The 16,342-nt window shown below is 32.4% G+C and overlaps 1 protein-coding gene across 1 annotated transcript; it reads left to right on the forward strand.

Annotated features, from left to right (window-relative positions):
- The first annotated feature begins 11,230 nt into the window (after positions 1-11,230).
- LOC108483713 (hydroxyproline O-galactosyltransferase GALT6-like) lies at positions 11,231-15,327 on the forward strand. The gene is made up of 7 exons (XM_017787269.2): positions 11,231-12,479; positions 13,532-13,764; positions 13,846-14,136; positions 14,226-14,354; positions 14,438-14,611; positions 14,708-14,815; positions 14,942-15,327. Exons 1-7 carry the CDS (start codon positions 11,594-11,596, stop codon positions 15,149-15,151), a joined length of 2,031 nt encoding a protein of 676 aa, XP_017642758.1. The 5' UTR covers positions 11,231-11,593; the 3' UTR covers positions 15,152-15,327.
- Positions 15,328-16,342: the final 1,015 nt, after the last annotated feature.

Genomic DNA, 16,342 nt, shown 5'->3' on the forward strand with positions numbered 1-16,342 from the left:
TTATTTCATCAATTTCCGAAACACCTATACATGAACATATTTAACCATTTTCAATTAAATTTTTTCTATATAAAAAAAATCAAAATGACCTTACCATTTGGACCACTTCTCACATGCATCAAAACCATTTAAATGTTACTAATCTAGCTGTTTCCAAATAGTTCCAACAACCAACATATATACATACCAAATTAATGTCCAAATGGTCATTATTCAAAAAAACATATTTGACAAAATTCTATATCAAAACATGCCATAAATGGTCATTTTGTAACCATGCCAACTCTTACCACTTTGGCCACAAACCATACATCAATTTAATCTTATAAACACTAACCATTAAGCTTCAAAGTACCAAAATCACACCAACCGTCAAGGCATCAAAATAATATAAGTTTCACAAATTTAAAGCAACATTTCATGCCAATATCATTAACTAAACATTAGACATAAGTCCACCTATACATGCCATTATAACCACAACCAAAGCATCAAAATCTACTGATAAAATTGATGGATAGCGTAATGGATCTCTGACTAGCTTCCAACCTGATTAAGCTTCCGATAATCTAAAAAATAAGAGAAAGATAATCATATAAGTAATGAATGCTTAGTAAGCTTGTATAAAACATAAGCATAATATTACATGCTTTAATTTATACCACATTTTCATGTACATAAGCATATTACCAATTGAACACTTACTGTCTTAATGTATTTCATTAAGACTAAGTATGATATAATCCAATCATAAGCTTGGGACAAGCCTAAGCACATCAACAACACATGTTAGTTCATTTAACATGGATTTATCATCCATCATAATATAACATGTTTTTCATGTAGCTCACAATTTCAATGTATTTCATACATACATACATGTCTTGGTTCATATTGAACACCTACCTTTCCTTTCATTTTTTATGCCCGTTGAACCGTTTAGAATATCATTGGATACATGGGATAGCTCACACGAAGTGTGCTAAACATATAACCATAATTTGTCATTTCCTTTACAATGATGCTCACATGAGCTGTAGAAGGGTATGCTCACATGAGCTGTGGGTTGAAATGTAAGCTACTCGATGCTGCTCACACGGGCTGTGGACTATCTGTAACACATGTTGGACCTCAACCATCGGTAGGACATTCAAGACCAGCACCCAAAACATGTAAACCCTAATGACATGTCATTTGTATCCTATGAATTCCTAAGGTTCAAATGGGGCTTGATAATTGTCGTACAAAGTTGAAATTTCCATCGTTTCTTGACAAGATAAATTACATAATAACATATATATAATGTTTCAATCATAATAGAATCACATACTAACATTGAATTTAATCAATACTATACAGAATTTAGTTCATACAAACTTACCTGGCTAAATTGTAGAAATGACAAAGTACAGGAGTATTTTTGTAATTTTCTATTCTCCTCAATTTTTTACTCGATCTTGATTTAAATTAATAATTTCATTCAATTTATTAATTTAGATAGGAAAATAATTCATTTTATGAAATTTAGTCACTTTTTACATTTTTACAAAATTGCCTCTGAAATTTTACTTTTATTCAATTTAGTCCTTGAGCCTAAAACATGTAATTTAACCATTTTTACCCAAAATTGAGCCTAGCCAAATACTTATAGCATCCAATATAGACCATTACTGCAACAATTTTACACCAAATCCTTGTATTTTTACCATTTCAATAATTTAGTCCCTAATCGGTAAATTCATCAAATAATCACTTAATATAATACTTTTAAATACCAACTAACACTTAAAATTCATCATTTAAAAACTAAAATCACAAGGTTAATAAATGGAAAATATTAAAATCTTTAACAGTTTCAAAATCGAAGGTACGGGCTAGCTAGACCTAGATGCAACGATCTAAAAAATATTAAAATTATTAAAAACGGGTAAGAATTACTTACCATGCATTAGAATATATGCTAGCCGAACCTTATAAAAATGGTGTTTCTTTCTCCCCAATTCGGTCTTGAAAAACAAAGAATGAATCAGATGGCCATTAATTCCTTTTGTTTATGTTAAAATATTTATTTAATTACCATATTACCCTTGCTTATAAACTAAAATTTTTTAAAAATTACACCTTGAAACCGTCCATTAATAAAAAAAAGGTATAATTACCTTTTAAAACCCTAAATTCATGGTTATTTATTACTTTAATACAATTAAACTAATAGCGATTGACTTTTTCAACTTTTATGATTTAGTCCTTTTCGCTTAATTAACTACCAAAACGTTAAAATTTTTTAACGAAACTTTAACACCACCTTAATGACATTCTATAAATATTTTTAAAAATATTTATAGCTTGGTTTATAGAAACGAGGCCCCGATACCTCATTTTCTAAAATCACTTGACCTTAGGGTTTTACCACTCGAACTTAATAAATCGTTTAAATAGCATAAATTATCAAATAAAAAACCTTTTCAAAGTCACATTTGACTCATAAATATTAAAAAATAATATTTATGAAATTACTCATTGAAATTTGGTGGCCCCGAAACCACTGTTTTTGACACCACTGAAAAACGGGTTGTTACAACATTTTTCTGTTTTGTTTCAGATTAGTCCCTATTTGTTTCCAAACTAATTTTAAGGTTTTGTAAGCTCGATTCAAGGCTCATATTCGTATATATACTATGAATAAAGATTGGTTTTGAAAATTTAATTTTTAAATTAATTTTTGAATATTTTATGTTGTCTTTGGTTTCGTAAACTGTAATAATATTCTGTAACCCTAATTTAGCGACAAAGACAGGTTAAGGATGATACAGCAAATATGTGGTTCGACCATGAACCAAGTGGCAGTTTGTGTATCTGTAAATATATAGTGCAACCACAACAAGTGGCAGTAACTGCAAATCAGGGGTGGTTTATCCACAATAGAGGTGATCATGGGCCGGGCCGGGCCGGGTTCGGGCCAAGCTCAACTAAAAATTTAGGCCCATTCATTGGGTTGGGGCCAGGCTGAGCCCAATAATGGGCTTAAAATTTTGCCCAAACCCTACCCAAATAAAAATATTAAAACTGCCCAAATTTTACTACCAGATTTATTTTTATATTATTTTATATAATTTTAAATATATATAATACATCAAAATACTAAAAAATCAAAACAAATATTTTCCAACAAATTGAAAATAAAATTTAAAAAATATGTAGACTTAAATAACACTATGATAGATGCAACTTAACAAGCAAATACCTCTAAAATAATAATAAAATTAACAAATTCCTTTAAAATAATAACAAAATTAATAATAAAATAAGTTTTATACAATATCCAAATAATAATAACAAAATAGGAGCAACTAATAGTAATATGGTAGCAAAATAGGGCGAAAACAACAAGAAAATAACATTCAAAAACAAAAAAAAATAGCAGAATTTTTTTATCATTTAGTGAATTCAGGTCGAGTAGGGCCGGGTTAGGGCCAAAAATACCTTACCCGAGGCCCGACTCATTTTTTAAACGAACTTCATTTTTTTGTCCAAGCTCATTTTTCGGGCCTATATTTTTGCTCAAACCCTCCCACATTTCGGGCGGGCCTTCGGGCCAGGCCAGGTAGCTCGACCCATGAGCAGGTCTAATCCATAACATGGAGTTATAAGGTTGGATGAATTCTGGGGAACTCATAGTGTGGGGTGTAGTGAAAGGGGTAGATCTTTTCTGATAAATTGAAATTGTATTTCTATTCATAAGCATGTGCATATAAAACTGTCAAATCTGGATCAAAACACTCAAATTGAGATGGTGTTCAAAAGCTTGTCAAAGGATTTTGCTAGTTTTCAGGTTGCATATAAAAAACCTGACGCTTACACAACTCGTGAAAGAGTTACAATCCTATGAGTTGATGTTGAATGGTGGTCAACCGGTCCGAAAAGCATAAGCGAATATATTCTTTACTTTTCCCTCGAAACAAAAGGGAAAACACGCTAAGAAAGACAAGACTAAGATCTCTAGGCCACAAAAAGTGGGAAGGAATAGAACCAGAAAGCCTAAAGACCTATCTAAGTCTAAATGCTTCTTCTACGACAAGAAAGGGCACTTCAAGGCAAACTATAAAAAGTGAAAGGAATACCTAGCTACCAAAGGAAAATGTATGGAACTCTTGATGATAGAAGCTTGTTTAGTGGAAGGGTCAATAGACCACTAGGTCATTGATCCGAGAGCCACTAATCATGTTTGTGTTTCTCTATAGGGGTTCTAGAAGAAAAAAGATCTTAAAGATAAAAGCTTATTGTTGCGAACCGAGAACGAGACAAGTGTGGTAGCTGAAGCAGTGGGAGATGTACATCTTTATTTTGATCAATTTAGGAAGATTATTTTAAATGACATTTTCTATGTACCAAGTTTCAAAATAAACTTAATTTTCGTTACATGTTTATATAAAGATAGCTTGGTCGTGACTTTTAATAATGGAATTGTAATATTTAGAAATCACAGTCTTATCTATAATGGATGGATGTAAAATAATCTTTATTTTATCATACCAAATATGTACACATTGCTTGAGAATGAATTATCAAATAAAATACTTAAAACTTCTTACTATAATGAGGCATACCTTGGCATTTGAGACTTGGTCATATTAACCGAGAAAGAATCACTGTACTTGTGAAAGATGACATCTTAAGTTCACTTAAAGAAGTTGATCTTCCACAATGTAAATCTTGCTTGGAAGGCAAGATAACTAAGTAGTCTTTTAATGCAAAAGGAACAAGGGCTAGAAAACCTCTAAAACTTGTGCACACTGACATATGTGCCTCTATAAGCATTAGTGCAAGAGGTGGTTACAAGTATTATGTAACATTTATTGATGGCTATTCTAGATATAGATATGAATACCAGATGCACCGCAAGAGTGAAACCTTTGATAAAATCAAAATTTTTTATGCGAAAGTGGAGAAACAACTAGGTGTACCCATAAAGGTACTTTGGTTTGATCGAGGTGGAGAATATTTATCTGATGAGTTCTTAAGGTACCTCATAGAGAATGAGATTTTATCCTAGTTAACTGTGTTGGGCACTCCACAACAGAATGGCATGGCAGAGAGAAGGAATCAAATGCTGTTAAACATGGTACGCTCGATGTTAAGTTATTCGAAGCTGCCAATCTCTTTTTGGGGATATGCTGTACAAACAACTTGCTATATTCTTAATGATGTGTCAACTAATGCAGCTTCAAAAACTCCATAAGAATTATGGCATGGTATAAAGACGAATATTAGTAATTTTTTAACTTGGGGATACCGACCCATGTATTGGATAAAGATGTTAGGAAGTTGGACTTACAGACAGAATTGTACATGTTTGTAGGATATCCAAAGGGAACAAAGGATGGTTTGTTATATAACCCAAAAAAGTAAATTGTTATAGTGTCAACTAATGCAACTTTCATGGAAGAAAGTTACATGAATGACTTAAAACCTTGGAGTAAAGAGGTGCTCGAGAAACTTTTAGGAAATATACAAAACCCTACGAAAACGATTCCAAAACCAACTCCTCATAGTAGACATGCAAGCGATCAGCAACATAGAGAGCCTTGTCGCAGTGGGAGGGTCTCTCGTAGGCCTAAGTTCTTCGAATCTGGAAAAAGTGTTTTTAACACTGAGTCCGTTGAATAGGAAGATGATGACCCACTCACATATGACGAAGCATTGCAAAGTGACGATTCCAAGCTCTGGAAAATAGTTATGAAAGTTAAAATAGACTCTATGTATTCTAACTTAGTGTGACAAATTGTAGACTTATCAGAAGGGATAAAACTCATAGGGAGTAAGTAGATCAACAAGAAGAAAAGAAATGTAGACAGAAATTGGAAACTTATAAGGCTAGACTTGTAGGAAAAGGTTATATTTAGAAAGAAGATATCGATTATGAAGAAACCTTCTCTCCGGTTGCCATGCTTAAGTCAATCTGCATGTTACTATCCATTACGGTGGCTCTTGATTATGAGATCTGACATATAGAAGTTAAGAAAATGTTTTTAAAGAACTATATTGAAGAGAGCATCTACATGATGCAACCCATTGAATATATAGCTAAAGAAAACGAGCGTAAGATTTGCAAACTACTAAGATCCATAAATGGAATTAAGCAAGCATCCCGCTTATGGAATCAAATATTTGATCAACCGATCAAGAATTTTGGATTTGAACAAAATGTATATGAACCTTGTGTTTAAAAATGTTTAGGATATGGATATGTGGTCTTTTTCGTTTTATATGTTAATGAAATTCTACTAAGTGGAAATGATGTAGGGATATTGTCATCGATTAAACTATGGTTAACCCAACAATTTAGCATGAAAGACTTGAGAGAAGCTAATTTTGTTCTAGGTATTCAAATCCTAAAGGGTTGAAAGAACAAAGTGATAGTACTGTTTCAGGCTTCATATATATAAAAGATATTGGAGCATTATGTAATGATCGATTTGAAGAAGGGAAATCAACCTTCCATATCGAGATTTCATATCTATTTAGAGGGTTTTCCTAAGACAGCGAAAGAAAGAGAAAAAATGAGAAAGGTTTCTTATGCTTCGGTAGTAGGAAGTCTCATGTATGATATGCTATGTACATGTCCTGATATATGTTTTGCAGTAGAGTTGGTTAGTCGATATCATACGAATCTAGGTTCAAGACACTAGCAAACAGTTAAGCATATACTCAAGTAGTTACGGAAAATGAGGGATTATATGCTTGTGTATTCCGAAGGAGACCTTACTCTTATCGAATATATTGATTCTGACTTCCAAACATGTCGAGATTCGAGGAAATCGACATTAAATTGTCCTTTTATCCTAAATGGTGGGTTTATAGTGTGAATAAATGTCAAGTAAGGTTACACTGCTAACTTCACTATGGAAGGCCAAATATAAGGTACAAAAAAGCTATGCCACTAAAACAATGTAAATTTAACTAAACCTAAAAGAAACCGCATAAGGACAAAACACATTAAAGGCGACGGTAGTGTTTGAAAGAATAATGGATGTAGTCAATGAACGCATCTGATTATAAACTTTAGGGATTTGTTTTACCAAGACTTTACTTGCTATAGAGTTTTTTGGGAAACATGTGGAGAGGATAGGAATGCAAAACATGACTTATCCACTTCACTAGGGCAAGTGGGAGACTATTGGATATAGTGCCCTAAATGTTGTATTTCCGTCTAAGTACACTTCTAATTTTTTTCAAATAGATTGGTTAATAAAATTATTCATGAATTACATTAATACTTTGTATGTTTTGCTTACATGGTTTTTACATGCAAAGCAAAATGAAAGAAAATGTTGCTCATTGGTTATCTAATGTTTAACTAATACTAAGCGGTATTACATGGTCGGATTATAATATGAAAAGACAACTTGTATTAGTAGATGAACCTAAACATGTCTTTAGTTTAATTGGAAATGAGCGAACTGATTGAAAGACTAATATGTTGTCTATTAAGTCCAACTGGAGAGATGCCTTGTCTTGGGTATCAGTGGATGACTCCTGGAAGATAGAGACATAAATGTGACTGACTGGACTGATAGTGCATCAAACATGACCCAAGCAGAATAGATCCTAAATCTGTTTATGGATTTATTCACTTGTGACATTCATAGTGTGACATACCTAAATCTTGAGTGGATGGAGGACTATGTATGCATGACTCGTACACTTTGATGTAAGTAAAAGCTTGAGTTCAAATAAATAAGGAACTGAAAGCTGGTGCGTTGGATGTACGACTTTTGTAGTATGTAATGCCATTCACAGCAGTGGAATTCATAAACCAAAACATGGGTAAATGATATCCTTTCATTGGCATTACCTGGTTGATGAAAAGTGAATGTGGCTATGGGTCATCCATCTTTGTAATAGATGACTTGGTCACTACTTGATAGTGATTGATTGTTCATGAAGGAAGATGTAATGGTTAACATGAGATAAGATAGAATCATATTGAGAGAATGAATATTACCTCAAAGATATCAAGGATGTCCTATGAGGGTAACACACTAATGACAAGGCCATTGGTAGAATCATATTGAGAGAATGAATATTACCCCAAAGATATCAAGGATGTCCTATGAGGGTAACACACTAATGACAAGGCCATTGGACAAGGTCATTGGATAAGCACTAAGTAGTTACTTTCGTAATGATATGTCATTGGGGATAGCTCAATCACAATACTATAGTAGAATGACTTCGTGACTAAATAAGTTTATAATTAATAGGCAAAAAGTCGGAACTTAATTATAAATCATTTGAGCCTCAACTTCATATGTCAAATTGGTCCATCCGCTAGCTCGTTGAAACTAGAAATAAATTAAGTGTTTGGATAAAAATGAACAGAGTGAATAGAAAAAGAGAAATAGGAAACATTCAAGAATGATTATGGTTTTCTTCGAAATAGAGAAATGAAATAATTTGGAAATAAATGTAGGTTTCCAAAAATGGAAATGGAAATTTGTAATCTTATACATAATTACTCAAAAAATGATGGAAGAAGTTATGTTTTTGGACTGTTTTGAAGCTCGAAAATGAAAATAAACCATTTAGTCATAGTGAACATGTTGAGTTCTGACATATTGAACGAATTTTCTTAAAATTTTACCAAGGGTAAAATCATCAAATTTTTACTGTGGATGATAAAATTATTTAATATATAAATATTAAAGTTTATTTTAAGAAATAGAATAATTGAATCGGGTTGGATCACATTACAGAGTATTGGGTCAAAAAGGCCCAATAAACACTTGTAATTAGACTTAATGTGAGAGAGGCCCAAAGCCCTTCATATAACATGAATGGGGCAACAACCCTAGTAAAAATGCAAGGGTGAGTCGTTCACCCCTCTCCTACTCTAAGTAGGATGTTGTTTTTTCTATTTAAAATAAACCTCTATAATTGTACAAGGGTTCTACCTTCTCTTTCTATAAATAGATGACATTGGTAGAGCTATTAACAAATTTTTAAAGGATTTTTATTTTGCCGAAAATAGAGAGAATTTATTCTCAACTTATAAGCATATTTTTCAGAATAACAATTTTATCGGTTTCTATTAAAGAAGAGAGAATTTTAATTTTCACCAAAAAAAAACTTTTTCTATTTCTATATTTTGATTCAATTGGTTTGTGCCCATACTCAGAGCAATTCATGGTATGCGAATAGCACAGATCTTTTGTTGAAAGCCAAAAAAATCAATAATCTATTTATCCAAAAACACAGGTACGAATTCAGTTAAGGTTTATTGCTATAAATATCACAAATTAGGTTGATTTTCAAAATTTTAATTTTTTATTGTGCAAGAAAACCATTTTCAAATTGGATTTTTTCCCAACAACTAGGCCATTTTGGTGGCCGATGTAATCTCCCGAATTTGGGTCTAACGTCTAGGATGAGTTTTGGAGGTTACATCCTCCTTCTTGTTTAGCTAATCATAATAATCATATCAAGATCAAAACAAAGACATTCAGATGTAAGAAAGCCATAATTCATTTGCATGCAGAGAGAATTTAAAGATTAGCTGCAATCATAAACATCTCAATACAAACTCAATGAATTAAACTAAAATCTTAAATTTTCCTTCCCCTTTTCTGTAATCAAAAGATACAAAAAAGCTTAGAAAGATTATCAGTTTACTAAATCCTCAATCACTTAAGCTGATACATTATTTTCTCCATCCACGCAGATCACTTATTAACTTTTCTTTCTTACAGATAAAACCAGAGAATAAAATGGAAGAAAGAAAAATAAATACCAGGATGAAAGAATCCTCCCATATATAATCTTCCCACTACCGTTTTCCTTAATCCCAAGTCAGTTAGTACTATTAATACCCTTAATCATAATATTTTCCACTAAAAGAAAACTCTTTGTTCTAAAGTAATAAGACTAAACTTGAATTCTAACTATTTATCAATTAGTTCGCAAGATTCCCATAATCATACTCAAACTCGCTTAAATAGAAAGTTTTTTTTAAGTGTAACACGAAAGATAGAAACGGCCAAAGGACTTTCCTTTTATATATAAGTATATATAGATAGCATGATACGTTAAAAAAACCCGAAAAGGTTGAGCCAATCTTACTGATCAAATCGAGAACCATATCTATTCTGCCTGAAAGATATACATTGATCAAAAGCATGTTGAATCGATTAAAAATCTGTTTAATTTTTTTTAAAAGGCAAATTATATTAGTAGTAACCTAATTATGGTTTTTTTTCCTTGTCATTCAATTATCAAATGTTACAAAATGATTATCCAACTATTAGTAAATTTCTTTTTTAATTACCCAACTATGAAAAGTTACAAAAATGTCACCTAACTATTCAAGTTTGTTTTTGTTTTTGTCACTAATGGGTTAATGTAAAAATAGAAATGCCAAAAAATCCAAGATAGTTGATTGACCAAAAAAAACAATGGAATAGTTGTGTGACAAAAAAAATATATCAATAGTTAGGGGACTAGAAAAGAGAAAAAATAAAACATAGTTAGGTGACTACTAATGTAGTTTGCCCAAATATGTTTTTTAAATTTGTATGAACTTTATATTTATACATATTGGATATTTTTATAAAATTTTAAATTATTTATTTATATGACATATAAAACAAATAATGGAATGTCAATATGAAATATATATGGACTATCACATGAATTGTCATGCCTGTATTATTAAAAGTTAATATTTTAGTCAACACCTCTATTAAAAAAATTTTAACTTTTTTAAAAATCAATGGTTAAATTTAACTTAAAAAAGCCAAAATGATAAAAATACAAATGTTGAAGATTAAATTTATTATTGTGCAATATATTTTAAAATTTTATTTATAATGAAAGTGTTTTAAAATTTTAAGCTTCTAATTTTATATAAAAAGTAAAAGGGTTAGTATTTAGTAATTTTAATATATATATATTTATTTTACAAATAATTTTAAAAATTGTATGTGTTCTTTAAATATTTATTTTTTAATATTTTACTATACGATATTTATCAATCTCTAACATTACTTATAAAGTTAAAAAACTCTACTAATAATATATCAAATTTGATTCCAAAATAAAAATACAATATATTTTACCTTTTACTTAATTTGTTGACATACTAAAGGAATTAATTTAAAGTATTCAAAAATGGAATTTCTTTGGCTGAACCCATACTGGGACGGATTCCGGCCTCTTAATATTTGTATAAATGAAAAGAAAAGTGAACACGTGGGCGGGAGAGTTAAACAGATGATGGACACCTAATATTGAGTGCCGGAGATTAAAAGCTGAAACATGGCGGCCTTTCCAACGAAGAATCCCATTTCATAAATCAATTTAAATTAAATAAATTAACAGCGGTTTATCAAATTTACTTTGTTTTTATATTTTTGTTGTGATAGAATCTATACCATAGCTTCTAAGTACCTCCTTTTACGCGTTTCCTTTCCCACATTTATAACCCCAAACTCTTTCACCCTCTTTGAAGACTTCTATAAATTTTCTCTTCCATTTTCCGTCTCTGTCTCTTGATTTCATCGGTTGTCCTTTTTGGGTTGTGGGAGGGGATAAGGAAATGAAGAAATCGAAGTTATCGAAGCTAGATAGATTAGACAGATTCGATATGTTCATTTCCTTAGCAAAGCAACGATCGGTTCAGATTCTGTTCATCGTTGGTTTTCTGTACTTAGTTTTGGTTACCGTCGAGATCCCATTTGTGTTCCGGACTAGGTTAAATACTTTGTCTCAGGAACCATTAACTCGGGTTCCTAGACTCGCTAGCGAGGTTGAATTTCAATACAAAGAGGCACCGAGTCGTCCCTTGAATTGGGTTTCCAAGAACGCGCCCACCCCAACTCAGTTTCACCATCAGAAGCAACTAAAACTCCAGTCTACGATCCTCTCTCGTTTGTCTTTTGATGCCGAATCCTTTGACCCGACTGCGAAAGACGGGTCGTTGGAGCTCCATAAGTCAGCAAAAGTTGCTTGGGAAGTTGGGAGAAAGCTGTGGGAAGAACTCGAATCAGGGGAAGTCAAAATTGGCTCTATAAATAAACCCAAAAAACCCAAGAATGAATCCGAACTATGTAGGCCTTCGGTTTCTTTATCGGAATCGGAGTTTTTGGCCCACGGCAAGGTCATGGTGCTTCCCTGCGGGCTTACTTTGGGGTCTCACATAACGGTGGTGGGGAAACCGAGAGCAGCCCATGCGGAGACAAATCCGAGGATTGCGTTGCTAAAATCCGGGGAAGATTCTGTTATGGTTTCGCAGTTTATGATGGAATTGCAGGGGTTGAAGACGGTGGATGGGGAGGACCCACCGCGGATTCTTCATTTTAATCCCAGGTTGAAAGGGGATTGGAGTAGGAAGCCGGTGATCGAGCAGAACACTTGTTATAGGATGCAGTGGGGAACTGCCATGCGTTGTGAAGGGTGGAAATCCAAGGCTGACGATGAGACTGGTGAGTTTGGCTTTTCTATTTTTTTTTTTTATTGAAGGCTATGTTGATGCACATGCTAATCAGAGGTGAATTATATTTGGTGACCAAAAGGTTGTTTTGTTGGATTTGCGTTAGAACCTTTAAATCTTAATCTGTTGGTAGTTTTTAGTTAGACTTTTACCTTCTCTAAATTAAGAAATATTTGTGTTTTGTAATTGATTTCTTCTTAGCATCTTCTTGATCGGTGAAATATTTTGGTTTGGGATTAAGGCCTGTCTAATATGTTCGTATGTTAATTCTAGACGCTAGATTTAGGGTGTTTCCGAATGCAAATTTTATTTTTCTTAGTGAATTTATTCATTAGCATGTGTGTGTGTGTGTATGGTATGGTATGTTTGATTTCTTTTAAGTTATTTCATATATTTGAAGGACTGTAAGCCCCAGCTATGTCCGAATACATGTCAGACACAGGTATTAGATATAGATACTTCAAAGAAAATAAAGAACTGGAGTAACATAAAGTTGCTATGCGGATCTGCAAAGGCTATTTCCTGCCATTTTGTTTTTGTTCTTTTGCTTTTCTTCCTTGTTTAAGAGATGAACCATGGCGTGCTTGCTGGTGATATTTGAGATTTGCCGTCTCTTGTGACTCGTGATTTTATGGTTAGCATTTTGAGTTCTGTGGCATTTGCTTCTACAAAATCTCCTTTTTAAATATGATGGATTGCAATTTTTCTTGTATTTCGTCAAAACATTGGCTACTGATATATGTAGCTTGGAAGCAAATAGGAGAGATAGGTTGCCCCCAAAAACTTTAAAAAAACCTATCTGATTTGCTTTGCGGTTTAATCATGTTGTTCTAGAGCTCTCTTTTGCCTAGACAAAGAGATAAAATAAGTAAGAAAGTTCTCTCCTTTGGTAAACTCCCATAGGTTTCCCAATTATTTCTTCTTTCCTTGCAGTCCTTGCTTCACCGTCGGCAAAATTACAATATTGCTGTTTTGAATTGTCTGCAATGGGCTTCATTAATTTCATCACTGATTCTTATGCCCACAAAATTGTCTACTCTGCAGTTGATGGTCAGGTCAAGTGTGAGAAGTGGATACGAGATGATAATGACCGTTCTGTGGAGTCTAATGCAACATGGTGGTTGAAAAGGTTAATAGGTCGAACAAAAAAGGTGACTGTTGACTGGCCCTTCCCATTCACTGAGGGGAAGCTTTTTGTCCTGACACTTAGTGCTGGTTTGGAGGGATACCATGTTAGTGTTGATGGGAGGCATATTACTTCTTTTCCTTATCGGACTGTAAGTTGTATGACGTTGACTTAGTATTATTATCATGTTGCATCTTGATTCGTTCTTGATATGATTTGATCTTGTTGACAGGGGTATACCCTTGAGGATGCCACCGGACTAATGTTGAATGGAGATGTTGATGTCCACTCTATTTTTGCGGCATCTTTGCCTACGTCACATCCTAGTTTTGCTCCTCAAAGGCATCTTGAGATGTCCAATAGATGGAAGGCTCCACCACTTTCTGAGCAACCTGTGGATTTGTTTATTGGTGTACTTTCTGCAGGCAATCATTTTGCTGAGCGAATGGCTGTAAGGAAGTCTTGGATGCAGCATAAACTTGTTAAATCTTCACATGTAGTTGCTCGTTTCTTTGTGGCAATGGTAAGTCGAGACTTATTCTACACTTACAAGTTCAATAGTTTCACACCTCAAGTTCTGTTTTTAACCAGCAACTCCTTATATTCGTACAGCATGCAAGAAAGGAAGTGAATGTAGAACTGAAGAGGGAAGCAGAATTTTTCGGAGATGTCGTCATTGTGCCATATATGGACAACTACGACCTTGTCGTGTTAAAAACTGTTGCCATCTGTGAATATGGGGTGAGTAAAAACATTTCCAAGTTCAAAGAAATCAATATTTGAACATCTTCTTGAAGATTGTTTAAAGAGTTTGTTTGAAACAGGGTCGTGTAGCAGCCGCCAAGTATATAATGAAGTGTGACGATGACACATTTGTGAGAGTAGATGCAGTAATTAACGAAGCAAAGAAAGTACATCCGGATCGAAGCTTCTATATTGGCAACATCAACTACTACCACCGGCCCCTACGTGCTGGTAAATGGGCAGTAACATATGAGGTATGCATTCATTTTCTTTAAGTACCTACATTCGACACATATTCGAAGGACACATACTCGAGAAATACAGTCTAAACCCTTTATTCATGTATACAGGAGTGGGCAGAGGAAGTTTATCCGCCATATGCAAATGGACCAGGATATATAATGTCATCTGACATAGCACACTTCATCGTCTCTGAATTTGAGAAACACAATTTAAGTGTAAGTTAACAGTATCGTCTCTCATTTTTGTTTTACAAGATCACGGTGCTGCTGGGAGGTTTATAATGATATATGTGTATATATATTGAAATAATAATAAAAAATTAAAAAATGAAAAATGGGCAGTTGTTCAAGATGGAAGATGTGAGTATGGGGATGTGGGTGGAGAAATTCAACAGCTCAAAGGCGGTGGATTATATACATAGTTTGAAGTTTTGCCAATTCGGATGCATAGAAGGTTATTATACAGCTCATTACCAGTCACCCAGACAAATGATGTGCATGTGGGACAAGTTGCAAAAGCAGACAAGGCCTCAATGTTGTAACATGAGATAGTTTTTATATATATATATATATATTATATAAATAAATATTTGGTTTTCCATTCTTAGTATCTCTCTCGGATTATATTGTAGGCAGATTTTGCAGCTAGTCTTTTTTTCTTTGTAAATTTTTGGACATTTTGGGTTAGTTGTATTTAGGTTGTCTCAATTCAAATTTATTCTTTTCAAGTTTCTGTTTTTGTTCTTCTTAATTCAAATTCACTTTCGAATTTATCCAATAATCTCATTTTAGGTACAAAAGGAATATATTTGTATATGTTCAATTCTTAATTCAATATATCCATATTCTATACACTCTTAATGTGTATTAATTTTTATATATTTATAAGGATATTGTGATTTATTTCATTCGCGATATATAATTTTTGAACTTTTATGCAATTAATTTAAATTAACATAATTAAAATATTATAAAAAAGTTTAATCTACTATGATTAATAAAGTTCAAATTTATTCTGTAATTTTAATTATTAATTAATAAAAGAAATTAAATGTCGAACGAGGGCAGATTTATGGGAGCTTAAAATGTAAAATTTTATTTAGTCTTTTAAATTTTTTAAAATTTTAAATTAATAAAAATAAAATTGCACTTTATCCTCCTAAAATTATAAAAATTTGATTTAACCCTTTAAAAATAATAAAATATAAACTATAAAAATTAAAATTTTATTTTGCCCTAAAAATTTGTTCTGTCTTCACCTTGTGTCGAATGTACCTTTTAATGATGAGATTTAGTTTTACAATATTAAAATTAGCTCCTAAATATACTCAATAATTGTATTTGTAAACAAAATGTACACGACTCTCAAGTAATATGATATTATTCTCATGAGAACTAATTTCTATCAACAATTCACTTTTATCTAATCTTAGATTAATAAGATAAATTCTAACTATAATTAAAACTAAACCAAACAAACAAAGAAAAGTATTAACTAAGATAATGGTAATGAAAACCTTGGAATTTACACAGTTAGATCAATAACTTGGAAATCTATTTTAGGATAATAACCATAGAAATTTGTAGGCAGAATTAGTTAAATATGTTGAAAACCTTTTTTTTTAGAAATTAAAATGTTTTTTTTTAAATTTATCGATTTATGCTTTGGAGAGAGAAAGAAAAACGCATCCTATAGAACATATTTTCACTGCCATGCTTTTTCACTTTGTTAAAATTTGTTTT

The sequence above is a fragment of the Gossypium arboreum genome, chromosome 1 (assembly GCF_025698485.1).
Source record: "Gossypium arboreum isolate Shixiya-1 chromosome 1, ASM2569848v2, whole genome shotgun sequence".
Lineage (NCBI taxonomy): Eukaryota > Viridiplantae > Streptophyta > Magnoliopsida > Malvales > Malvaceae > Gossypium > Gossypium arboreum.

Coding starts and splice junctions, on each gene's coding strand:
- LOC108483713 (XM_017787269.2), top strand. CDS start 11,594: ATGAAGAAATCGAAGTTATCGAAGCTAGATAGATTAGACAGATTCGAT. Junction 13,765..13,845: donor CTTCTTTTCCTTATCGGACT/GTAAGTTGTATG, acceptor TCTTGTTGACAG/GGGTATACCCTTGAGGATGC. Junction 14,612..14,707: donor AATGGGCAGTAACATATGAG/GTATGCATTCAT, acceptor TCATGTATACAG/GAGTGGGCAGAGGAAGTTTA.